The sequence below is a fragment of the Mustelus asterias genome, chromosome 5, assembly GCF_964213995.1.
Source record: "Mustelus asterias chromosome 5, sMusAst1.hap1.1, whole genome shotgun sequence".
Taxonomy (NCBI): Eukaryota; Metazoa; Chordata; class Chondrichthyes; order Carcharhiniformes; family Triakidae; genus Mustelus; species Mustelus asterias.
Window position 1 is genome coordinate 16655042 of NC_135805.1, and position 26700 is coordinate 16681741.

Here is a 26700-nt window from a genome sequence, read left to right on the forward strand (position 1 = left end):
GGTATCAACCTGGTGAACCTTCTCTGCACTCCCTCCAATGCCAATATATCCTTCCTCATATTTGGTAGCAAAAGCCACACAAGCTTTCGAGGCTCTAAGCCCCTTCTTCAGGTGAGTGGGAATTCTGTTCACAAACAGAATTTATAAAGACACAGACTCAATTTACATGAATAATGGTTGGAATGCGAATACTTACAACTAATCCAGTCTTTAAGAAACAAAACAATGGGAGTGGAGACAGCATCAAGACAGGCTAAAAAGATGTGTATTGTCTCCAGACAAGACAGCCAGTGAAACTCTGCAGGTCCACGCAACTGTGGGAGTTACAAATATTGTGACATGAACCCAATATCCCGGTTGAGGCCGTCCTTGTGTGTGCGGAACTTGGCTATCAGTTTCTGCTCAGCGACTCTGCGCTGTCGTGTGTCGCGAAGGCCGCCTTGGAGAACGCTTACCCGAATATCAGAGGCCGAATGCCCGTGACCGCTGAAGTGCTCCCCAACAGGAAGAGAACAGTCTTGCCTGGTGATTGTCGAGCGGTGTTCATTCATCCGTTGTCGCAGCGTCTGCATAGTTTCCCCAATGTACCATGCCTCGGGACATCCTTTCTTGCAGCGTATCAGGTAGACAACGTTGGCCGAGTTGCAAGAGTATGTACCGTGTACCTGGTGGATGGTGTTCTCACGTGAGATGATGGCATCTGTGTCGATGATCCGGCACGTCTTGCAGAGGTTGCTGTGGCAGGGTTGTGTGGTGTCTTGGTCACTGTTCTCCTGAAGGCTGGGTAGTTTGCTGCGGACAATGGTCTGTTTGAGGTTGTGCGGTTGTTTGAAGGCAAGAAGTGGGGGTGTGGGGATGGCCTTGGCGAGATGTTCGTCTTCATCAATGACATGTTGAAGGCTCCGGAGGAGATGCCGTAGCTTCTCCGCTCCGGGGAAGTACTGGACGACGAAGGGTACTCTGTCCACTGTGTCCCGTGTTTGTCTTCTGAGGAGGTCGGTGCGGTTTTTCGCTGTGGCGCGTTGGAACTGTTGATCAATGAGTCTAGCGCCATATCCTGTTCTTATGAGGGCATCTTTCAGCGTCTGGAGGTGTCTGTTGCGATCCTCCTCATCCGAGCAGATCCTGTGTATACGGAGGGCTTGTCCGTAGGGAATGGCTTCTTTAACGTGTTTAGGGTGGAAGCGAGGCATGGTACATTGGGGAAACTATGCAGACGCTGCGACAACGGATGAATGAACACCGCTCGACAATCACCAGGCAAGACTGTTCTCTTCCTGTTGGGGAGCACTTCAGCGGTCACGGGCATTCGGCCTCTGATATTCGGGTAAGCGTTCTCCAAGGCGGCCTTCGCGACACACGACAGCGCAGAGTCGCTGAGCAGAAACTGATAGCCAAGTTCCGCACACACAAGGACGGCCTCAACCGGGATATTGGGTTCATGTCACAATATTTGTAACTCCCACAGTTGCGTGGACCTGCAGAGTTTCACTGGCTGTCTTGTCTGGAGACAATACACATCTTTTTAGCCTGTCTTGATGCTGTCTCCACTCCCATTGTTTTGTTTCTTAAAGACTGGATTAGTTGTAAGTATTCGCATTCCAACCATTATTCATGTAAATTGAGTCTGTGTCTTTATAAATTCTGTTTGTGAACAGAATTCCCACTCACCTGAAGAAGGGGCTTAGAGCCTCGAAAGCTTGTGTGGCTTTTGCTACCAAATAAACCTGTTGGACTTTAACCTGGTGTTGTTAAACTTCTTACTGTGTTTACCCCAGTCCAACGCCGGCATCTCCACATTGTAAGAATAAACCCAGAGCTGAAGATTAATGGAAGATTAGGCCTTTGCTATATGTGAACAATTTACCCTGGACCATGTTGACCAATTAATTCCCTTCACAATCTGTACAAATCAATAATATAGTCTCAAAGTCTCCTGGTTGTTTCTCGAAAAACAAGCCCAATTGTCTTAACTTTTCCTTATAAATTTCCGATGGCAAGAAACCATAACTCACTATTCTGTGGCACCATCTGTTCCTGGTGTTTCAAAGAACTGGACCACTGCATATCCATGCATAAATATCCACCACTTGCCTCCTCTCTCCCATTACCCATTTCAAAACTTTGCCCCAAGCAACACAATACTGCTGATTAGAAATTTCTTGCTCTTTATAGTTTCTGAAAAATGTGCTTTGAACCCAAAGTTATTACAGCTCATGGTAAATTGCCAGAATCAGTCAGCCATGTCAGCTATATTCTGTGGGTGATATCACGGGGTTAGACAGGCTAAGCTTTATTCCAGTGTGTTAAGTTGCCTGGTGCAATGAAAATAATCATCAGATATAATGGTTCTAACTCATTCTAATCTGGGAAATGCAATCAAATAAACATAAGTAATTGTGTTGGAGACTACGATTAAAAATGACATTTTCACAGGACCTTCTTCAGCTGCATTATTTTGACATTGCTTTAAAAGCATTGGGATATCAAAGTAACGTTCCAAGCCCAAGCACCTTCAGCTGCTTCATCATCAGGTCAGAAGTGGGGATGTTCTCTGATTATTGCAGTTTTCAGTACCATTCGTGACTTCTCAGATACTGATGCTGTTTCTGACCTTATGCAGCCATACCCTTGATTTGATTTGATTTATTGTCACATGTATTAGTGTACAGTGAAAAGTATTGTTTCTTACACACTATACAAAGAATGCTGCTCATAGAGAAGGAAAGGAGAGGGTGCAGAATGTAGAGTTACAGTCATAGCTAGGGTGTAGAGAAAGATCAACTTAATATAAGATAGGTCCATTCAAAAGTCTGATGGCAGCAGGGGAAAAGCTGTTCTTGAGTTGGTTGGTATGTGATCTCAAACTTTTGTATCTATTTTCCGACAGAAGGTGGAAGAGAGTATGTCTGGGGTGCGTGGGGTCCTTGATTATGCTTTTCTGAGGCAGCGGGAAGTATAGACAGTATCAATGGAAGGGAGGCTGGTTTGAGTGATGGACTGGGCTTTGTTCACTACCCTTTGTAGTTGATTGCGGTCTTGGTCAGAGCAGGAGCCATACCAAGCTGTGATACAACCAGAAAGAATGCTTTCAATGGTGCATCTGTAAAAGTTGGTGAGAGTCATGGCGGAGATGCCAAAGTTCTTTAGAATCCTGAGAAAGTAGAGGCGTTGGTGGGCTTTCTTAACTGTAGTATCAGCATGGGGGGACCAGGACAGATTGTTAGTGATCTTGTTACAAGGGAAACACTTAGGCCTTTGAAGATCACTTCCAGCCTCACCACCTTCCTTTCCGGTCTGAGGATGAATTCCTGGCGTATTCTGTCTTCTCTTCCCTGGCTACTGATCTTTCTTTCACTTTCCCACCTTCTACTTCTCAGGACAATTCATAGAACATAGAACATAGAACAGTACAGCACAGAACAGGCCCTTCGGCCCACGATGTTGTGCCGAGCTTTATCTGAAACCAAGATCAAGCTATCCCACTCCCTATCATCCTGGTGTGCTCCATGTGCCTATCCAATAACCGCTTAAATGTTCCTAAAGTGTCTGACTCCACTATCACTGCAGGCAGTCCATTCCACACCCCAACCACTCTCTGCGTAAAGAACCTACCTCTGATATCCTTCCTATATCTCCCACCACGAACTCTGTAGTTATGCCCCCTTGTAATAGCTCCATCCACCCGAGGAAATAGTCTTTGAGCGTTCACTCTATCTATCCCCTTCATCATTTTATAAACCTCTATTAAGTCTCCCCTCAGCCTCCTCCGCTCCAGAGAGAACAGCCCTAGCTCCCGCAACCTTTCCTCATAAGACCTACCCTCCAAACCAGGCAGCATCCTGGTAAATCTCCTCTGCACTCTTTCCAGCGCTTCCACATCCTTCTTATAGTGAGGTGACCAGAACTGCACACAATATTCCAAATGTGGTCTCCCCAAGGTCCTGTACAGTTGCAGCATAACCCCACGGCTCTTAAACTCCAACCCCCTGTTAATAAAAGCTAACACACTATAGGCCTTCTTCACAGCTCTATCCACTTGAGTGGCAACCTTTAGAGATCTGTGGATATAGACCCCAAGATCTCTCTGTTCCTCCACAGTCTTCAGAACCCTACCTTTGACCCTGTAATCCACATTTAAATTAGTCCTACCAAAATGAATCACCTCACATTTATCAGTGTTAAACTCCATTTAGACCAATTCAGACCACATGATTGGCACCCTATCCACCACCTTTAACATTCACTCCCCCTACCACTGACGCATTGATGGCAGGGTGTAGCATCTGTAAGATGCACTGCAGCAACTTATTCGTTTGACAGCACCTTCCAAACCTCTTAACACCTCGAAGGACAAGGGCAACTGATGCATGGGAACACCACCACCTGCAAGTTCCCCTCCAAGCCACACACCATCCTGATTTGGAACTGCATTGCCGTTCCTTCACTGTCACTGGATCATAATCCTGGAACGGTGGGTGTACCTTCATCATGTCGACTGCAGTGGTTCAGGAAAACATCATCATCTTCTCAAGTGCAATTAGGATGGGTTATAAATGCTTGGCTCGAAAGCAACGTTCACATCCCATGAACAAATAAAAGACCTTGTCAATAACTATTCAATTTGCCATTGCATTGCACATGATCCAAGACCACTTTGAAGTTTCCAAGTAACATTCAGAAGATAATTGGATAAGTACTTGAAGGGAAATAATTTGTAGGTCCTTGGGGAATGAGCAGGAGAGAGGGATATGTTGGAGAGTTACCAAACAGTTGGCACAGGCAAAATGGACAAATTGTGTTTCTCTGTGCTGTTTCATTTTATGATTCTATGAACCTCCAAAGAAAAGACCAATACAACAGTGATTTTATCACATTACTTCTCAGTTTTATGGTATTGTAACAAGATAATTTCATTGTAATCTTTGTAACATTATTTATATTAGACTGCTTACTCTATTTAAAATATTGATATAGTATTGATATATCTTCTAAATATGTATTTATACATCAAGATCATATATTACTATTCATGGTGTTCTTCTATAATCAGTTCTTCACGTACCTGTAAAAGGACTTCCTGCCTCACATTTGATGCATCTCCATGTTTTCTAAGATCCTATTATTAAAACAGGTAACTTTTGAGACTGTACGGTGTTTAATTCAGGGGTTTGGGAGCACGTATAGGGTTAGGTCATGGAGGTTTCAGAGTTACTTTTGAGGTTACGGATTAGAGTTAATGCATAGGGTTAGGTTGTGACATTTATGGTTTGCAGCTAATGCTTGGAGATAGGTTTTAATATTTGGGACTTAGAATTAATTAGGGGAGGTGATGGCCCAGTGGTATTATTGCTGGACTATTAATCCAGAAACTCAGTTAACGGATTAAGGATCTTCTTGTGAAGGATCCTCTTGGGATGAGTGATCATAATATGGTGGAATTTCTGATACAGATGGAGGGTGAGAAAGTAGGGTCCCAAACCAGTGTCCTCTGCTTAAACAGAGGGGAGTACGATAGGATGAGGGTGGAATTGGCTAATGTAGACTGGGCGAGCAGATGGTAGGTAGGACAGCTGAGGAACAGTGGAGGATTTTTAAGGAGATTTTTTTAAGTACTCAGCAAAAATATATTCCGGTGATAAAGAAGGACTGTAAGAAAAAGGATAACCGGACGTGGATAACGAAGGAAATAAAGGAGAGTATTAAAATAAAAACAGATGTGTACAGAGTGGCCAAAAATAGTGGAGAATTAGTGGATTGGGAAAGCTTTAAAGAAAAACAAAGAACGACTAAGAAAGCGATTAAGAAAGGAAAGATAGATTATGAAACTAAACTAGCTCAAAATATAAAAAATGATAGTAAAAGTTTTTACAAGTATATAAAAAGGAATAGAGTGGCTAGAGTGAATGTTGGACCCTTGGAAGATGAGAGGGGGGATTTAGTAGTGGAAAACGAGGAAATGGCTGAGACTTTAAATAAGTTCTTTGTGTCGGTCTTCACGGTGGAAGACACAAATAGTTTGCCGAATATTAGAGATCGAGAGTTGGTGGGAGGGGAGGTCCTTAATACAATTACTGTTACTAAGGAGGTGGTGCTTGGTAGACTAATAGGACTGAAGGTAGACAAGTCCCCAGGCCCGGATGGAATGCATCCCAGGGTACTGAAAGAAATGGCTGAGGTAATAGCAGATGCGTTAGTAGTAATTTATCAAAATTCGCTGGACTCTGGGGTAGTGCCGGCTGACTGGAAAACAGCTACTGTTACGCCGCTGTTTAAAAAAGGAAGTAGACAAAAGGCGGGTAACTACAGGCCGGTGAGCTTAACGTCCGTAGTTGGGAAGATGCTAGAGTCCATTATTAAAGAGGAAATAACAGAGCACCTGAATAAGAATGGTTCGATCAAGCAGACGCAGAATGGATTCATGAAGGGAAAGTCGTGTTTGACGAATCTACTGGACTTTTATGAAGATGTCACTAGTGCGGTTGACAGAGGGGAACCGGTGGATGTGGTGTTTTTAGATTTCCAGAAGGCGTTCGATAAGGTGCCTCACAAAAGGTTGCTGCAGAAGATTGGGGTACACGGAGTTAGGGGTAAGGTGTTGGCGTGGATTGGGGATTGGCTATCTAACAGGAAGCAGAGAGTTGGGATAAATGGGTGCTTTTCTGGTTGGCAGTTGGTGACCAGTAGCGTGCCACAGGGATCGGTGCTTGGGCCTCAATTGTTTACCATTTACATAGATGATCTGGAGGAGGGGACTGAATCTAGGGTATTCAAGTTTGCTGATGACACGAAGGTGAGTGGGAAAGCGAATTGCGTGGAGGACGCGGAAAGTCTGCAGAGAGATTTGGATAGGCTGAGCGAGTGGGCGAGGATCTGGCAGATGGAATATAACGTTAGCAAATGTGAGGTTATCCACTTTGGAAGAAATAATAGTAAATTGGAATATTATTTAAATGGAGAAAAATTACATTGTGCAACTGTGCAGAGGGACCTGGGGGTCCTTGTGCACGAATCACAAAAACTCAGTCTGCAGGTGCAGCAGGTGATCAAGAAGGCGAATGGAATGTTGGCCTTTATCGCGAGGGGGATAGAATATAAAAGCAGGGAGGTCTTGCTGCAACTGTACAAGGCACTGGTGAGGCCGCAACTGGAGTACTGTGTGCAGTTTTGGTCCCCTTATTTGCGAAAGGATATATTGGCCTTGGAGGGAGTGCAGAGAAGGTTCACCAGGTTGATACCGGAGATGAGGGGTGTAGCTTATGAGGAGAGATTAAACAGATTGGGTCTGTGCTCGTTGGAGTTTAGAAGGATGAGGGGTGATCTTATAGAGACATATAAGATAATGAAGGGGCTGGATAGGGTAGAGGTGGAGAGATTCTTTCCACTTAGAAGGGAAAGCAGAACTAGAGGGCGCAGCCTCAAAATAAGGGGGGGCCGGTTCAGAACAGAGTTGAGGGGGAACTTCTTCTCTCAGAGGGTGGTGAATCTCTGGAATTCTCTGCCCATTGAAGTGGTGGAGGCTTCCTCGTTGAATATGTTTAAATCACGGGTAGATAGTTTTCTGATCGATAAGGGAATTAGGGGATATGGGGAGCAGGCAGGTAAGTGGAACTGATTCGCTTCAGATCAGCCATGATCTTGTTGAATGGCGGGGCAGGCTCGAAGGGCCAGATGGCCTACTCCTGCTCCTATTTCTTATGTTCTTATGTTCTGGGGACATGGATTCAAATCCCACCACGGCAGAAGGTGGAATTTGAAATCAATAAAACAAAATCTGGAATTAAGAATCTACTGATGACCATAAAACTATTGCCGACTGTTGGAAAAACCCATCTGGTTCATTAATATCCCTTGAGGGAAGGGAATCTGCCGTCCTTACGCGGTCTGGCCTACATGCGGCTCCAGATCCACAGCAATGTGGTTGACTCTCAACTGCCCTTGGGCAACAAATGCTGGCAAGAAAGCGACACCCATGACCCATGAATGAATTTTAAAAAAATTTACAGTTCGCATTTTATGTTTAGGGTTTAGTGTTAAACCAGGCTGATTCCGGGGATGGCGGGACTGATGTATGAGGAGAGATTGACAAGGTTAGGATTGTTTTCGCTGGAGTTCAGACGAATGAGAGGGGATGTCATAGAGACTTATAAAATTCTAACAGGACTAGAGAGGGTAGATGCAGGGATATTCCCGAAGGTCGGGGAGTCCAGAACCAGGGTCACAGTCTGAGGATTCAGGATAAACCATTTAGGACGGAGGTGAGGAGACATTTCTTCAGCCAAAGAGTGGTGAGCCTGTGGAATTCATTACCACAGGAAATAGTTGATGCCAAAGCATTGAATGTGTTCAAGAGTAAGCTAGATATAGCACTTGGGGCAAATGGGATCAAAGGTTATGGGGAGAAAGCAGGATTAGGCTATTGAGTTGGATGATCAGCCATGATCGTAATGAATTGCGGAACAGGCTCGAAGGGCCAAATGGCCTCCTCCTGCTCCTATCTTCTATGTTTCGAAGTTAATGTTTAGTGTTTAATGATAATGTTTAGGGTCTAGTGCCTAATGTCTAATGTTTAGGATTAGGAGATGCGATGCATAGCCCTTCTCTTATTGCAGTTTGCACTGCTGCCCAGCCCCTTTCCCAGTACAGACACTTGCTGCTCCCTATCCCCTTTACCTGTACAGACTCTTGCTGCTCCCCAGCCCCTTTCCCAGTACAGACACTTGCTGCTCCCTATCCCCTTTACCTGTACAGACTCTTGCTGCTCCCTATCCCCTTTACCTGTACAGACTCTTGCTGCTCCCTATCCCCTTTACCTGTACAGACTCTTGCTGCTCCCTATCCCCTTTACCTGGACTCTTGCTGCTCCCTATCCCCTTTACCTGTACAGGCTCTTGCTGCTGCCCAGCCCCTTTACCTGTACAGACTCTTGCTGCTCCCTATTCCCTTTACCTGTACAGGCTCTTGCTGCTCCCTATCCCCTTTACCTGTACAGACACTTGCTGCTCCCTATCCCCTTTACCTGTACAGGCTCTTGCTGCTGCCCAGCCCCTTTACCTGTACAGACTCTTGCTGCTCCCTATTCCCTTTACCTGTACAGGCTCTTGCTGCTCCCCAGCCCCTTTACCTGTACAGACACTTGCTGCTCCCCAGCCCCTTTACCTGTACAGACACTTGCTGCTGCCCAGCCCCTTTACCTGTACAGGCTCTTGCTGCTCCCCAGCCCCTTTACCTGTACAGACACTTGCTGCTGCCCAGCCCCTTTACCTGTACAGGCTCTTGCTGCTCCCCAGCCCCTTTACCTGTACAGACACTTGCTGCTCCCCAGCCCCTTTACCTGTACAGACTCTTGCTGCTGCCCAGCCCCTTTACCTGTACAGGCTCTTGCTGCTGCCCAGCCCCTTTACCTGTACAGGCTCTTGCTGCTCCCCAGCCCCTTTACCTGTACAGACACTTGCTGCTCCCCAGCCCCTTTACCTGTACAGACTCTTGCTGCTGCCCAGCCCCTTTACCTGTACAGGCTCTTGCTGCTGCCCAGCCCCTTTACCTGTACAGGCTCTTGCTGCTCCCCAGCCCCTTTACCTGTACAGACACTTGCTGCTCCCCAGCCCCTTTACCTGTACAGACTCTTGCTGCTGCCCAGCCCCTTTACCTGTACAGGCTCTTGCTGCTGCCCAGCCCCTTTACCTGTACAGGCTCTTGCTGCTCCCCAGCCCCTTTACCTGTACAGACTCTTCCTGTCGCTCAGCTCGTCCTTCTCCACCCCCTGCACGATGAAGTAGTCGGCGTTCAGGCCGATGACCTTGCCCCAGAAGTAGAGCTGGCTGAACTTGTAGTTCTTCTTGGCGATCTCCAGGGAGATGTGCAGCGCGGCCTGCTGCTCGGGGCTGAGCAGCAGCCCGTTGCTGGCCACATGCTCCAGGTACTGGTGCAGGTAGTCGGCCTGCATGCTGCCCGCTTCGCCCGGGGCCCGGGCCGCTGGTTGCTAAGGGAGGGGGGAAGCCTCGCGTGCTCTACCGGGTCGGGCCCTCCGCGTCGCTGCCCTGGTTACTGTTGCCAGGCGACGCGCGAGCCTGAGTTCAGAGGGCAGCCAGCCCCTCCCCCTAACTCCCCCAACAACAACAACATCTGCCTCTCTCTCTGAGCTCAAACATTCCCAATGTTCTCACATCCACACTCTGTTCATACCCTGTGTGGATAATGGGATTGCCAACTCCCCAGGATTGGCCTGGAGTCTCCAGCAATTGAAGATCTATTGTGTACTGCACTGTATTCTGTACTGTGTACAGCTCTGGTCACCTATTATAGAAAGGATATTATTAAACTAGAAAGAGTGCAGGAAAGATTTACTAGGATGCTACCGGGGACTTGATGGTTTGGGTTATAAGGAGAGGCTGGATAGACTGGGACCTTTTTTCTCTGGAGCGTAGGAGGTTGAGGGGTGAACTTATAGAGGGCTATATAATAATGAGGGGCACAGATCAGCTCGATAGTCAATATCTTTTCCCAAAGGTAGGGGAGTCTAAAACTAGAGGGGATAGGTTTAAGGTGAGAGGGGAGAGATACAAAAGGGTCCAGACGGGCAGTTGTTTCACACAGAGGGTGGTGTGTCTGGAACAAGCTGCCAGAGGTAGTAGTAGAGGCGGGCACAATTTTGTCTTTTAAAAAGCGTTTAGACAGTTACATGGGTAAGATGGGTATCAAGGGATATGGGCCAAATGCGGGCAATTGGGACTAGCTTAGGGGTTTTTAAAAAAGGGCGGCATGGACAAGTTGGGCCAAAGTGCCTGTTTCCATGTAAGCCTCTCTGATTCTATCATGGTCTTATGTTAATAAGGGGATCAGGGGTTAATGGGGAAAATGCAGGAGAATGGGGATGAGAAAAATATCAACCATGATTGAATGACGGAGCAGACTCGATGGGCCAAGTGGCCTAATTCTGCTCCTATGTCTTATGGTCTTATCAATCTCCAATTCTGTGCAACCCTGGAGAAAATTTTGATTTGATTTATTATTGTCACATAAATTTTAAAAACTTAAAGTTTATTTATTAGTGTCACAAGTAGGCTTGCATTAACACTGCAGTAAAGTTAATGTGAAAATCCAAAGGTCGCCACTCTCCAGCACCTATTCGGGTACACTGAGGGGAAAATTAGCATGGCCAATGCACCTATCCAGGCTTTCGGACTGCGGGAGGAAACCGGAGCACCCGGAGGAAACCCACGCAGACACACATTTATTAGGATACCGTGAAAAGTATTGTTTCTCATGCGCGATACAGACAAAGCATACCGTTCATAGAGAAAGAAAGGAGAGGGTGCAGAATGCAGTGTTACAGTCATAGCTAGGTTGTAGAAAAAGGTCAACTTCATATAAGGTAGGTCCATTCAAAAGTCTGATGGCAACAGGGAAGAGGCTGTTCTTGAGTTGGTTGGTGCATGTCCTCATATTTTTCTATCTTTTTCCCGATGGAGGAAGGTGGAAGAGGGAATGTCCGGGGCGAGTGGGGTCCTTAATTGTGCTGGCTTCTTTGCCGATGCAGCGGAAAGTGTAGACAGTGTTAATGGATGGGAGGCTGGTTTGCGTGATGGACTGGACTTCATTCAAGCTGCCAGAAGTAGTAATAGAGGCGGGTACAATTTTGTCCTTTAAAAAGTACTTGGATAGTTATATGATAGTACTTGGTAAGATGGCTATAGAGAAATATGGGCCAAACGCGGACAATTGGGACTAGCTTAGTCGATAAAAAAAAGGGGCGGCATGAACAAGTTGGGCCAAAGGGCCTGTTTCCCTGCTGTAAACCTCTGTGACTCTATCCACTATATATTCATATCCTGTATGGATAATAGGATTGCCAACTCTCCAGGATTGGCTTGGAGTCTCCACCAATTGAAGATTAATCTCCATGCAACCCTGGAGAAAAATTCATCAGGACATTAGTTTGTGGTCACTTTCGTCTTCACTGGGCCAAAAGGTCTGTCTCCATGCTGTTCATCTCTATGACACTATGAACAGATATGAAAATATTGAAACAAAATCTCAGCAAATCTATCAGCATCTGTGCAGAGAGAATAGAGCCAATGTTTCGAGTCTGGATGACCCTTCATCAATTTCCCAAGAATGTTGGCACTCAGTAAGCTGAGGCAACATCCAATTCGCAGAATGGAAAATGGACACATTGCCAAAGATTCTCTATATGACAAGGTAGCCAGAATCAGAAGACCAGTATCACACCCAAAACTCTGTTTGCAATGCCTTGCACATTGATTTTCACACCTGACAGACACTAGCTGACAACAGAGGAAGATGGAGGTGGTTTTTAGATGGAGGCTATTGCTTTTGATTGGGTGTGGGAAAGGGGGAATGGGGGAATTTTTTGCTGACCACAAGAGACAGAGTGGGTCTGGTTGAGGAGTGAGGGTTGCTGGTTTAAGGCAAGCAAAGCTTATAACCTTGTCGAATCTCATTCTTCTGTAAGAGTCATATGTGGGCAGATATGCAATCAGTGACAATAGGCACCAAAGCCAAAAGCAACAGCCCACAACAACACCTGATAACTGTGCGGCATTCATAGCAGAACCAAACTCGCATGGATTGATCTTTCTAGCCTTGAGCAAAAATGCACCATATGAAGCTACCCTTCTCCCCAGCAGATCTGTTTGAATGGAAGGATGCTGCAATGAAATTCTGAGACTTACTGCCAACAGAATGCTGCTGAAGATCACCCTGAATGCCACAGGATAGCCCTGGCGCAGTTGGCTGAATTACTCTGCCGACAAAAACTGGGCAAATAAATTTTGTAAATGTGTCGAATGTCAAATAATTCTCTTCAAAGAAAAAAATGATTATTTGTGCTGTGGGGAAATTTGAAAAGGTGGCCAATTGTGTCTTAAACTAAGACAATTCAAAACTTGCAAGGCAAATATCTCTGTGCAAAGATGTACAAAATTTATTTGACACGTAAGACATAGAGCAAGACAATATAAACGTACAGCTGGGTTAAATAGCTCTGGAACAGAGCGACAGCACCTCTCCGAAAGATCTGAAGTACATTGTCAAAAACAGATCAACTGTAGTTTTTTCAAATGCAGGCAATTGAGATTAGTTTAAGGGTTTAAAAAAAAGGGCGGCATGGACACGTTGGGCCGAAGGGCCTGTTTCCATGCTGTAAACCTCTATGACTCTATGATTCTATGAATCAATAATTCCACCAAATTAATTAATTTCACTTAACAATGATACACCAATACAAATCTCTGACAAGTACCTCAGCCAACCATATGATACTTAATAGCATGGTGATATTTTATTTGTTCTTCTGATTCCAGATATATTCTTTCCCATTTTCCATGGTAATGGCAGACACTACCGCAAGGTCAAAATGGACATTCCCACCGGCTCACTGCCAAGTTGAATAAACATGTGTTCCTGCATCCAGGTTCATATCTATCCTGGTGTCTGGGCAATGAATGCATCTATTCACTAATGCTGCATAATGCGTCCTTTCATAAGAATTCCACCCGCACAGGCTGCTGCTGACTAACAAGTTCCCAGACCTTTGGCTTTGACCTTTACCACCATGCCTTTCAGTAACTTAGCTTGACCAAAGTGAACAATGCATTGGAAATATGTTAAAATATCATAAAATGTCAGCATATAAGTTTGAAAATCACAACTGTTTGTTTTGTTTCATTTACTGCATTAACATTTGTGATAGCTGGTCTAAGAATCATTTAACTCCTTACTGATTCCTTGTCCTCTATAGGACTGCATTCTGCTTATAAATCTAATTGGCTGGTTAGAAATCCCCTTCCACAATTTGTGATCCCAGGTCAGCAGATTCTGCATTCAAGGCCCATTCCAGAGACTGGAGCACAACATTAAGATTGACACCACAGCGCAGCACGAAGAGCAACGCCAGACTGTTGGTAGATTCTGCCCTTTGGTTACACAGAAATGCTCAACAAAGGCCCTGTTATCATAGAATCATAGAATCCTACAGTGCAGAAGGAGGTCATTTGGCCCATCGAGTCTGCACTGGCAACAATCCCACCTAAGCCCTATTCCGATAACTCAATGCATTTACCCTAGCTAGTCCTCCTGACACTAAGGGCAATTTAGCATGGCCAATCCACCTAACTCGCACATCTTTGGACTGTGGCAGGAAACCGGAGCACCCGGAGGAAACCCACACATCACAGGGAGAACGTGTAGACTCCACACACACAGTGACCCAAGTCGGGAATCGAACCCAAGTCCCTGACGCTATGAGACAGCAGTGCTAACCACTGTGCCACCATGCTGTTCATGCTGTCAGGTAGATGTAAAAGACAATACAGCACTATTTTAATAATTAGCAAGGTCTTCTCAGTGTCCTGATTCATCAAAAAACAATTGTAAAGGAAAAGGTGAAACATTTGCAACACCGTTCAGCCAAAAGTGCCGAGTGGATGATCCATCTCAGCCTGCTCAGCCAATTCAATTCACTGCACATGATATCAAGGAAAGTCTGAAGGCACCGGATACTGCAAAGGCTAGGGGCCTTGACAACCAGATTGCAAAACTCAGGTGACAGTGCAGTACCAGCAGAACCACGGTGCCGTTATCCCCACCCGCGTGCCCACCATTGTCATCTCGGTGCAGCACGATGAGGGACGCTCTGAAGGACAAGGTGGTCAAGGCTGTCATGCTTTCCAAGTACCTGGACGAGGAGACCATCTGCCACCTGCAGCCCAGTTGGTTAGAGCTCGTCGCTCTTCCATGTGGTGGGCTTCTGAAATCTGCTGACGTGTACAGTCTTAGAGTAGCTTTCGAGGCTGTTTGCTGCATGTGCTTCAAGCTTTGCTGTTTTCTTTTGCCTGAAAGCGAATGATGTAGTGCTACCCCTCCCCCTCCCTCCCCCCCCCCCCCCCCCCCCCCCCCCATCCACCCCACTATTGGAGCTGAGACTTTTTTCCCTGGAGCGTAGGAGGCTTTGGGGTGATCTTACAGAGGTCTATAAAATAATGAGGGGCATAGATCAGCTAGACAGCGAACATCTTTTCCCAAAGGTAGGGGAGTCTAAAACTAGAGGGCATAGGTTTAAGGTGAGAGGGGAGAGATACAAAAAGGGCCAGAGGGGCAATTGTTTCACACAAAGGGTGATGAGTGTCTGGAACAAGCTGCCAGAGGTAGTAGTAGAGGTGGGTACAATTTAAAAAAAAACATTACATGGGTATAGAGGGATTTGGGACTGACTAGCTTAGTGGTTTACAAAAAGGGGTTGATGCGCGATTAAATCACTCCGGAGGCTAGATTGTACCCGGGAAATAAAGGCTTTTATTACTGACAAGAATGGAGCACACTATATACAATACAATCCCAGACTAAAGGGTCACCAGGCAGTGCAGTGACCTTTATACTTTCCCTGGTAGGCGGAGCCAACTGGAGTGTACCACAGAACAATATCAACAGGTAGAACAGCCCAACCCTAACACCAACAGTAACTACAGTAACATATCTACAAACACCCATAGTGCTGACCATCCATGGCTCAGCACTCATAGTGGTAACCAACTATGGTTCACCACAGGGGTGGCATGGACAAGTTGGGCCAAAGGGCCTGTTTCCATGCTGTAACCCTCTGACTCTGACTCTATAAATATTCTGGCAATAGGATTGAAGACCTGTGCTCCAGTACCTGCCGCGACCCTAGCCTAGCTGTTCAACGGCAGCTACAATACTGGCATCTACCCAGCATTGTGCAAAATTATCCAGGTATATCCTGCACACGAAAGGTAGAACAAGTCCAACCCGGCCAATTACCGCCCATCAGTCTACCCTCTGTTGGTTGGAGTCATACCGGACAAAGATAGATTGTTGTGTTTATTGCTAGTCAATCATCTCAACTCCAGGACATCTCTGCAGGAGTCCCTCAGGGTAGTGTCCTTGGCCCAACCATCTTCAGCTGCTTTATCAATGACCTCCCCTCCGTCATAAGGTCTGAAGCGGGGATGTTCGCTGACGACTGTATAACGTTCAGCATCATTTGCGATTCCTCAGATACTGAAGCAATCCATGTCCAAAAGGGGCACGACCTGGACAATATCCAGCCTTGGGCTGAGAAGTGGCAAGTAACATTCATGCCACACAAGTGCCAGGCAATAACAAAGGAGAATCTAACCATCTCCTTTGAAACTCAATGGCATTACCATTGCTGAATCACCCACAATGGACAGGCAATGGCATAGTGGTATTATCACTGGACCAGTAATCCAGAGACTCAGGGTAATGTTCTGGGGACCCGGGTTTGAATCCCACCATGGCAGTTGGTGGACTTTGAGTTCAATAAAAAAAATCTGGAATTAAGAATCTACTGATGACCATGAAACCATTGTTGATTGTTGGAAAAACCCATCTGGTTCACTAATGTCCTTTAGGGTAGGAAATCTGCTGTCCTTACCTGGTCTGGCCAACATGTGACTCCAGAGCCACAGCAATGTGGTTGACTCTCAACTGCCCTCGGGCAACTAGGGATGGGCGCTAAATGCTGGCCAGCCAACGAAGCCCATGTCCTACGAATGAATAAAGAATAATCAACATCCAGGTGATTCATTAACCAGAAAGACAGCTGGACTAGCCATATAAATACTGTGACTACAAGAGCAGATCCAATGGTGAGTAACTCACCTCCTCTCTGCCAAAGTCTGTGCTCCATTAAAAAAGCACAAGTCAAGAGTGTACTGGAATACTCTCCATTTGCCTGGATGAGTGCAGCTCCAACAACATCCGAGACACTCGACACCGTCCAGGACAAAGCAGCTGCTTAATTGCTACCCCTTCCACAAACACTCATTCCATCCACCACTGTCACACAGTGGCAGCCGTGGGTACCATCTACCAGATGCATTGCAGGAACCCAACAAGGCATCTCATACAGCACCTTCCATTGACATGCCCACTACAGCAGACACCTGGAAGAAATTCCCCTCAAAATCGCTCACCTTCCTGACTTGGAAATACATCACTGTTCCTGCATGTCGCTAGGTCAAGATCCTGTATACCCTTCCCTAACTGCACTGCGGGTGTACATGTACTTTGATTTGATTTATTATTGTCACATGTATTAGTATACAGTGAAAAGTATTGTTTCTTGCGTGCGATACGGACAAAGCATACCGATCATCGAGAAGGAAAGGAGAAAGTGCAGAATGTCGTGTTACAATCATAGCTAGGGTGCAGAGAAAGATCAACTTAGTGCGACGTAGATCAATTCAAAAGTCTGATGGCAGTAGTGAAGAAGTTGGTTGGTACATAACCTCAGACTTTTGTATCTTTTTCCCGATGGAAGAAGGTGGAAGAGAGTATGTTTGGGGTCTTTAAGCCTTAAGGTCCGTAGCCTTAATTATGCTGGCTGCTTTTCTGAGGCAGCGGGGAGTGTAGACAGAGTCAATGGACGGGAGGCTGGTTTGACTGATGACCTGGGCTACGTTTATGACCCTTTGTAGTTTCTTGTGGTCTTGGGCAGAGCAGGAGCCATACCAAGCTGTGATACAACCTGAAAGAATGATTTCTATGGTGCATCTGTGAAAGTTGGTGAGAGTTGTAGCCGACATGCCCAATTTCCACATGGGCTGCAGCGTTTCATGACGGCATCTCCCCATCAACTTCTCAAGGGCAATAAATGCTGGCCCAGCCAGTGATGCCCACAAACAATGAATGAATATTTAAAATAAAAGCAATAATTTATTTCATTGTTGTTTCGTGTGTCGGATGTCATATTTTGGTGTCAGAAACATTTCACTGGAAGTAAAGAGCTTTGAGATGTCATGAAAAACAATTCATAAATGCATGACTTTTATCAGTTACGTTCAAAAATTGCTAATGATTTAGCCATTGCTTGAGTTTTTTGCAGAGTAGATAGCAAACAGCTTTTAACAATTGCACAAAATGCGCTTCACAATTATGATACTCTACATGAATGCCCAGGGATAAAAATACCAAACTGATATGAGGTGTTCTAAAAAAGACAGTAAAGTTTATTTATTAGTCACAAATAAGGCTTACATTAACACTGCAATGAAGTTACTGTAAAATTCCCCTAGTTGCCATATTCCGGCACCTGTTCGGGTCAATGCGCCAAACCCGCACGTCTTTCAGACTGTGGGAAGAATCCGGAGCATCCGGAGGAAACCCACGCAAACACGGATAGTGAACCAAGCCAGGAATCGAACCCGGGTCCCTGACACTGTGAGGCAGCAGTGCTAACCACTGTGTCACCGTACCACCCCGAGACACAGGAAGACAGATTATTTTGTGATCGGATCCAACTATCTATTATTCTATATGTAAATATCTCAATTTCTCAATTTGATTCCAGTCTGTAATCACTCCCAGGTATCCATTATTCTAGATATAAACCATCTGAACCCCTCGATTAGATTCCAGTCTGTAATCACCATCAGGTAACCATTATTCTACATATAAACCATCTTTACCCCGGATTGGATTCCAGTATATAATCACACTCAACATAACATAAGAACTAGGAGCAGGAGTAGGCCATTTGGCCCTTCGAGCCTGTTCCGCCATTCATTAAATCATGGCTGACCTTTTCGTGGACTCAGCTCCACTTCCCTGCCCGCTCGCCATAACCCTTCATTCCTTTACTGTTCAAAAATCTCTACATTTGCCTTAAAAACATTCAAAGGTGGAGCCTCAACTGGTTCACTGGGCAGGGAATTCCACAGATTCACAACCCCTTGGGTGAAAAAGTTCCTCCTCAACTCAGTCCTAAATCTGCTTCCCCTTATTTTGTGGCCATGTCCCCTCGTTCTAGTTTCATCCGCCAGTGGAAACAACCTCCATGCTTCTATCTTATCTATTCCCTTCATTATTTTATATGTTTCTAAAAGATTCCCCCTCATTCTATTGATTTCCAATGAGTATAGTGCCAATCTACTCAGTCTCTCCTCATAAGCCAACCCTCTCAACTCCGGAATCAACCTAGTGAATCCCCTCTGCACCCCCTCCAGTGCCAGTATATCCTTTCTCAAGTAAAGAGACCAAAACTATACACAATACTCCAGGTGTGGCCTCACTACAACCTTATACAGCTGCAACATAACCTCCCTGTTTTTAAACTCCATCCCTCCAGCAATGAAAGAGAAATTTGCCTTCTTAATTACCTGCTGCACCTGCAAACCAATTTTTTGTGAATCATGCGCAAGGACACCCAGGTCCCTCTGCACAGCAGCATGCTGCAATTTTTTTACCATTTAAATAATAGTCCATTCTGCTGTTATTCCTATCAAAATGGTTGACCTCACATTTACCAACATTGCACTCCATCTGCCAGACCCTCGCCCATTTATAGAATCATAGAATCCTAGAGTGCAGAATAAGGTCATTCGGTCCATCAAGTCTGCATCGATCACAATGCCACCCAGGCCCCTATTCCCATAACCCCATGCATTTACCCTGGCTCGTTCGCCTGACACTAAGGGGCAATTTACCATGATCAATCCACCTAACCAGCACATCTTTGGACTGTGGGAGCAAACCGGAGCACCCGGAGGAAACCCACGCAGACACGGGGGGAATGTGCAAACTCCGCACAGACAGTGACCCAGTGCTAACCACTACGCCACCGTGGCACTTCACTGAAAATATAAATAGCTTTGCAGACCTTTAGTGTCCTCTGCACACTTTGCTCTAGTGTCATCTGTGAACCTTGACACACTACACTTGGTCCCCAACTCCAAATCATCTATGTAAATCGTAAACAATTGCGGTCCCAAGACTGATCCCTGAGGCACACCACTGGTCGCTGATCGCCAACCAGAAAAACACCCATTTACCCCCACTCTTTGCTTTCTGTTCTATCTGTTCTCTCAGGTATCTATTATTATTATATATAAACCATCTGAACCCCTCGATTAGATTCTAGTCTGTAATCACTCCCAGGTATCCATTATTCTATATATAAACCATCTGAACCCCTCGATTAGATTCCAGTCTGTAATCACCCCCAGGTATCCATTATTCTATATATAAACCACCTGAACCCCTCGATTAGATTCCAGTCTGTAACCACTCCCAGGTATCCATTATTCTATATATAAACCACCTGAACCCCTCGATTGGATTCCAGTCTGTAATCACTCCCAGGTATCCATTATTCTATATATAAACCATCTGAACCCCTCGATTAGATTCCAGTCTGTAATCACTCCCAGGTATCCATTATTCTACATAAACCATCTGAACCCCTCGATTAGATTCCAGTCTGTAATCACTCCCAGGTATCCATTATTCTATATATAAGCCATCTGAACCCCTCGATTAGATTCCAGTCTGTAATCACTCCCAGGTATCCATTATTCTATATATAAACCATCTGAACCCCTCGATTGGATTCCAGTCTGTAATCACTCCCCGGTATCCATTATTCTATATATAAACCATCTGAACCCCTCGATTAGATTCCAGTCTGTAATCACTCCCCGGTATCCATTATTCTATATATAAACCATCTGAACCCCTCGATTAGATTCCAGTCTGTAATCACTCCCAGGTATCCATTATTCTATATATAAACCATCTGAACCCCTCGATTAGATTCCAGTCTATAATCACTCTCAGGTATCCATTATTCTGTATATAAACCATCTGAACCCCTGGATTAGATTCCAGTCTGTAATCACTCCCAGGTATCCATTATTCTATATATGAACCATCTGAACCCCTCGATCACATTCTAGTCTGTAATCACTCCCAGCTATCCATTATTCTATATATAAACCATCTGAACCTCTTGATTACATTCTAGTCTGTAATCACTCCCAGGTATCCATTATTCTATATATAAACCATCTGAACCCCTCGATTCGATTCCAGTTTGTAATCACCCCCAGGTATCCATTATTCTATATATAAACCATCTGAACCCCTCGATTCGATTCCAGTTTGTAATCACTCCCAGGTATCCATTATTCTATATAGAAACCATCGGAACTCCTGGTTTAGATTCCAGTCTGTAATCAATCCCAGGTATTCATTATTCTATTTATAATCCACTTAAACCCTAGTTTACCTGTTCCTTTTATGTTCAGTGGTTAATACTTTGGAGATCTTTGCAAAGTGAATGAAGCAATTCTTGCTTCTATGATAACTGGACAGATATTGCACTTGTGTGGAAGGGATTACCTGAGTGCATCAATAGAGCAAATGTGCTAGGGGAAGGATCAGTGCCCACCTGATTTTCCACTAATCTATCGCAGAGAAAGGATTATGCTCCAAGGCAATGAAATAAATCCTCTCAACTTTATTGCAAGCAAATTTGGACCGCTGAACTACAAGATATATTCATTCTCTTCCTCGCAGTTTCCAACCATCTCCCACCTTGCCACCTCCAACGGAGTTTGTAAGTTAAATCCTGAACCATTTTTCACCTCAGACCATTCTAATCTTGTTATAAACACGTCGCAATGTCTGTGTTTGTGGAACCAGCATGTTGTTTTCTCTTTTTTATTAAAAAAATCGTGTGCTTCCCCTATACCTTTAGCTTCCTAATTCCACATGTTGCTTTCTCAGTGTATCGGATGTCAGAGCTCCGTAATCCCTGCCTTTGATCCCTTTATGGGTGCTCAATGCACCAAATCAGCACCTACCATCTTGATGCCCATCACTTACCCGCATCGTGGCCCAGCCATCAAAAGGCCTCATTTACTTTCTTCCTCAAACTAATAACATCTGTTCTACAATTACCACTTCAAAGAGAGGCAGTCAGCTGCTCCTCCTCCTCTTTTCTATTCTTTCCCTATCCTACCGTATCTGTCCCGTGATCTGGATGGTTGTGAATGCCCTTGCTTCTGCCGCTTGTCAACATACTGACTACCAGTAGGCTCCTCTGGTATTTCGATTATTATCACCTCTTGGGCCCACTTAATTTGTGAACAAAACGTCTCCAAAACAAAAATATAAGCCTTTCAACCTGCACGCTGTCATGCAAAAAAATAGAACAGTCTCAACTATCTTTTTGTTACATCGAACGAGTTGATATCTGCGATCAAACCGCAGACTTTCAGATGGTGAGGATTGCGTGTACATTATGAGATCTGATGCAGCCACTGCAAAGGTCTAGTGGATCGGGTGTCTTGTTCCACACAATGGCTGATTCCATGTCGTTAAGAGCATTGCAATACTGGATTCCTGCTTCTTCCGTCGGGAAAAAGATACAAAAGTCTGAGGTCATGTACCAACCGACTCAAGAACAACTTCTTCCCTGCTGCTGTCAGACTTTTGAAAGGACCCACCTCGCATTAAGCTGATCTTTCTCTACATACTAGCTATGACTGTAACACTACATTTTGCACCCTGTCCTTTCCTTCCTTATGAACGGTATGCTTTGTCTGTATAGTGTGCAAGAAACAATACTTTTCACTGTATGCTAATACATGTGGCAATAATAAATCAGATCAAATCAAATCAAAATAAAATGCTGCTTAACTAAAGCGATATCTAAGTTTATGACTATTCTTCAAGACGTGCTGGTTAGGTGCATTGACCTGAATAGGTGCCGGAGTGTGGCGACTAGGGGAATTTCACAGTAACTTCATTGCAGTATCTGTTACTCTATAAGTAAGCCTTACTTGTGACGAATAAAAAAACTTTAAAAGTTCGACTCTAGCCTATTAATATATCCAGTTTGTAACCCCCGAGAGATTCCTTTCTTTAACTCATTGACTGCTACAGAGACCATTTGGACTATTGCAGTCACCAATCTGAAAGAAGATTCCAGGTGGTACGTTTGTGCAGTTGACACATGGCGCGTACCCAACACGTTTTCCCCACATTTCTTTTATTTCTAAGGTTGCCTCCGAGAGTCTCAGTTTTTAGTCCCATGTCGTACTGTTCCCCTGACCCTCAAGATGCAAGAGCATCTTGGTCTTGATGCACCCGATCACTTGTTTTGGCACTGTTGCAATGAAAGCCAATCCAAGGCCTGAATACGCGTGACCACTTCAGAGATATTAAGAAGCAGCCACATATCACACCATGGGTTTACCTACAACAAGATAGACTCCAGAGATTCAAGCAAATAGCCACCATCTCTTCAAGACCTATTGGAGATGGGCAATAAATATGATGATGTTCAGTGGCAATATCTATCTGCGTGAGGAATAATTCATGTTGAGAGTGTGCTACCAGAAGGAATCTCATCTTACCTCAGCGAATCCCATGATATCGAAAGAAGTCACTCTGGGTGCGATTCTCTGACCTCGCCACGTCTGGCGCAGATCGTGCCAATCCCAGGGAATAACGTGCAGGGCTAAAAATTGGTTTTGTGCCCGGCGCTAATAGTTTGTGATGCTCCCGGCCCCTTCCTAATGGCGTGAACTAGATTGTGCCCAGAAAGGGCGTGAGTCCAATTAGTATATTTGAAGTAGCATTTAAATATCCAAAGCCCGTTCAACTGCTAGCGCACAAAATTTACCGGCCTTTGGTCATGGCGTGATAATGTTGAGAACTACTCGTCTTCACCTACGGAGACCTGGTGCTTTGGTCACGCCGATGGGGGAATAGCTCGGAGGTCATTGAAGCCCCTGGGGGCATGCCCGGGCAGTACCCATCGTGAGTGCCCACCTGCCGGGACCCACCTGGCACACTGGCAGTGCCTGGCGGTGGCCACTGAACAGCCCAGCAGCAGATACCAGCGTGCCAGTTGGGTATAGCCAGTAGACCAAGAACAGTGCTAAGAGGATGGGGCCTTTATGGGGGCATGATGGGGGCATCATGAAGGGATATCTGACCGGGGGTGGGGGGGCCGGGGGTGTCATGCAGAGGTGGATCATGAGGCAATCATGATGGGGGCAATTCAGGGGTCCTTGTGGGGGAGCATGTCAGTGGTCGTGATGGGGGGGGGCGCATGTCGGAGGTCGGGCAGGGGGAGGATTGCGGTGCGGCGCATGCCTGAGAAACTGGCATGGATCACTTCATTATTCTCACCATTATTAGAAATGTTTTGGGATAATTCCACCCATTGTTTCCTGTATTATTACAGTGACTACACTTCAAAAAAAACATGCTTACTTGCTCGTAAAGCAATGCAAAACATACGGAGCACATGAAGGTACTACATAAATGCAAATATTTTTTAGTGTACCTGAGGAAATCCATTTGTGCCCAAGGAAATCCTGTGAGTGAATCGTTTGTAGAATATATTCCTGGAGGGAATCCCATTTTACCTCATGGAACGCCTTTTAACTTGAGGGGCTCCCATTCTCCCTGAAGGAATGCCACCCGAGAAAACACATTATAGCCGAGGAACTCTCATGAATCAGAGTGAAAACCATTATGCCTGAGAGATTCCTATTCTACTGGAGGGGATCCTCTTCTGTATGAAGAAATTCCCATCTACCTGATGGAATCCCATTCTAACTGAAGAAATTTGATTGTACCTGAGGGAATTCTGTTATACCTGAGGATTCCAATTGCACCTTTCGTTTTAAGTTTAAGTTTATTTATTAGTATCACAAGTAGGCTTACATTAACACTGCAGTGAAGTTACTGTGAAAATCCCCTAGTCGCCACACTCCGGCATCTGTTCAGATACACTGAGGGAGAATTTAGCCTGGCCAATGCATCTGACCAGCACATCTTTTGGACTGCGGGGCGGAAACCGGAGCACCCGGAGGAAATCCACGCAGATACGGGGAGAACGTGCAGACTCTGCGCAGACAGTGACCCAAATCGAACCCGGGTCATGGTGCTGTGAGGTAACAGTGCTAATCACTGTGCCACCCTGCCGCTCTACCTGAGGAATCTTGTTCTACCTGAGGGAATCCTGTTCTACCTGAGGGAATCCTGGTCTACTTGAGGGAATCCTGGTCTACTTGAGGGAATCCTGCTCTACCTGAGGGAATCCTGCTCTACCTGAGGGAATCCTGGTCTACTTGAGGGAATCCTGCTCTACCTGAGGGAATCCTGGTCTACCTGAGGGAATCTTGTTCTCCCTGAGGGAACCCTGGTCTACCAGAGGGAATCCTGTTCTACCTGAGGGAATCCTGGTCTACCTGAGGAATCCTGTTCTACCTGAGGAATCCTGGTCTACCTGAGGAATCCTGTTCTACCTGAAGGAATCCTGGTCTATCTGAGGGAATCCTGTTCCACCTGAGGGAATCCTGTTGTACATGAGGAAATCCTGTTCTACCTGAGGGAAGCCCGGTCTACCTGAGGAATTCTGTTCTACCTGATGGAATCCTGTTCTACCTGAAGGAATCCTGGTCTACCTGAGAAATCCTGTTCTACCTGAGGAATCCTGTTCTACCTGAGGAATCCTGTTCTACCTGAGGAATCCTGGTCTACCTGAGGAATCCTGTTCTACCTGAAGGAATCCTGGTCTATCTGAGGGAATCCTGTTCCACCTGAGGGAATCCTGTTGTACGTGAGGAAATCCTGTTCTACCTGAGGGAATCCTGTTCTACCTTCGGGAATCCTGTTTTACCTGAGGGAATTCTGTTCTACCTGAAGGAATCCTGGTCTACCTGAGGGAATCCTGATCTACCTGAGGAAATCCTGTTCTACCCGAGGGAATCCTGTTCTACCTGAGGGAATCCTGTTTTACCTGAGGGAATCCTGGTCTACCTGAGGAATTCTGTTCTACCTGATGTAATCCTGTTCTACCTGAGGAATCCTGGTCTACCTGAGAAATCCTGTTCTACCTGAGGGAATCCTGTTCTACCTGAGGGAATCCTGTTTTACCTGAGGGAATCCTGGTCTACCTGAGGAATTCTGTTCTACCTGATGGAATCCTGGTCTACCTGAGGGAATCCTGATCTACCTGAGGAAATCCTGTTCTACCTGAGGGAATCCTGTTTTACCTGAGGGAATTCTGTTCTACCTGAAGGAATCCTGGTCTACCTGAGGGAATCCTGATCTACCTGAGGAAATCCTGTTCTACCCGAGGGAATCCTGTTCTACCTGAGGGAATCCTGTTTTACCTGAGGGAATCCTGTTCTACCTGAGGGAACCCTGTTCGACCTGAGGGAATCCTGTTTTACCTGAGGGAATCCTGTTCTACCTGAGGGAATCCTGTTCTAATTGAGGGAATCCCGGCCACAGCAATGCCCATCTCCACATTCTGCTCACTGACAGTGATGTAATACCTGGATGTGGTTCAAAAATTGTCATTAATGTACAATGGTCTTTCAATATTGTGAATTTCGTTCTGTACAAAGAACAGTACAGCACAGGAACAGGCCCTTCGGCGCACCAAGCCTGCGCCGATCACGTCCTATTTAGAAACCGTCTGTATCCCTCTATTCCCCGTCTGTTCATGTATCTATCCAGATAAGTCTTAAATGTGGCTAACGCATCTGCCTCAACCACCTCACTTGGCAGTACATTCCAGGCCCCCACCACCCTCTGTGTAAAAACCTTCCCTCGCACGTCTCCACTGAACCTTTCCCCCCTTACCTTGAACTTGTGCCCCCTTGTAATAGTCATTTCTGCCCTGGGAAAAAGCTTCCAACTGCTCACCCTATCTATCCCCCTCATAATTTTATAAACTTCTATCAGGTCGCCCCTCAGCCTCCGTCTTTCCAGGAAGAACAATCCCAGTTTATTCAGTCTCTCCTCATAGCTAATACCCTCCATACCAGGCAACATCCTGGTAAACATTTTCTGTACTCTCTCCAAAGCCTCCACGTCCTTCTGGTAGTG

General features: G+C 45.5%; 1 protein-coding gene across 1 annotated transcript in view; it reads right to left on the reverse strand.

Moving 5' to 3' along the window:
- Positions 1 to 10037, reverse strand: part of rsph9 (radial spoke head component 9) — a 65581-nt gene extending 55544 nt beyond the window's left edge. Inside the window, exon 1 of the mRNA XM_078212221.1 lies at positions 9720 to 10037. Coding sequence (XP_078068347.1) covers positions 9720 to 9946 — 227 coding nt within the window. The 5' untranslated portion in view covers positions 9947 to 10037. The remainder of the gene's footprint in view (positions 1 to 9719) is intronic.
- Positions 10038 to 26700: the final 16663 nt, after the last annotated feature.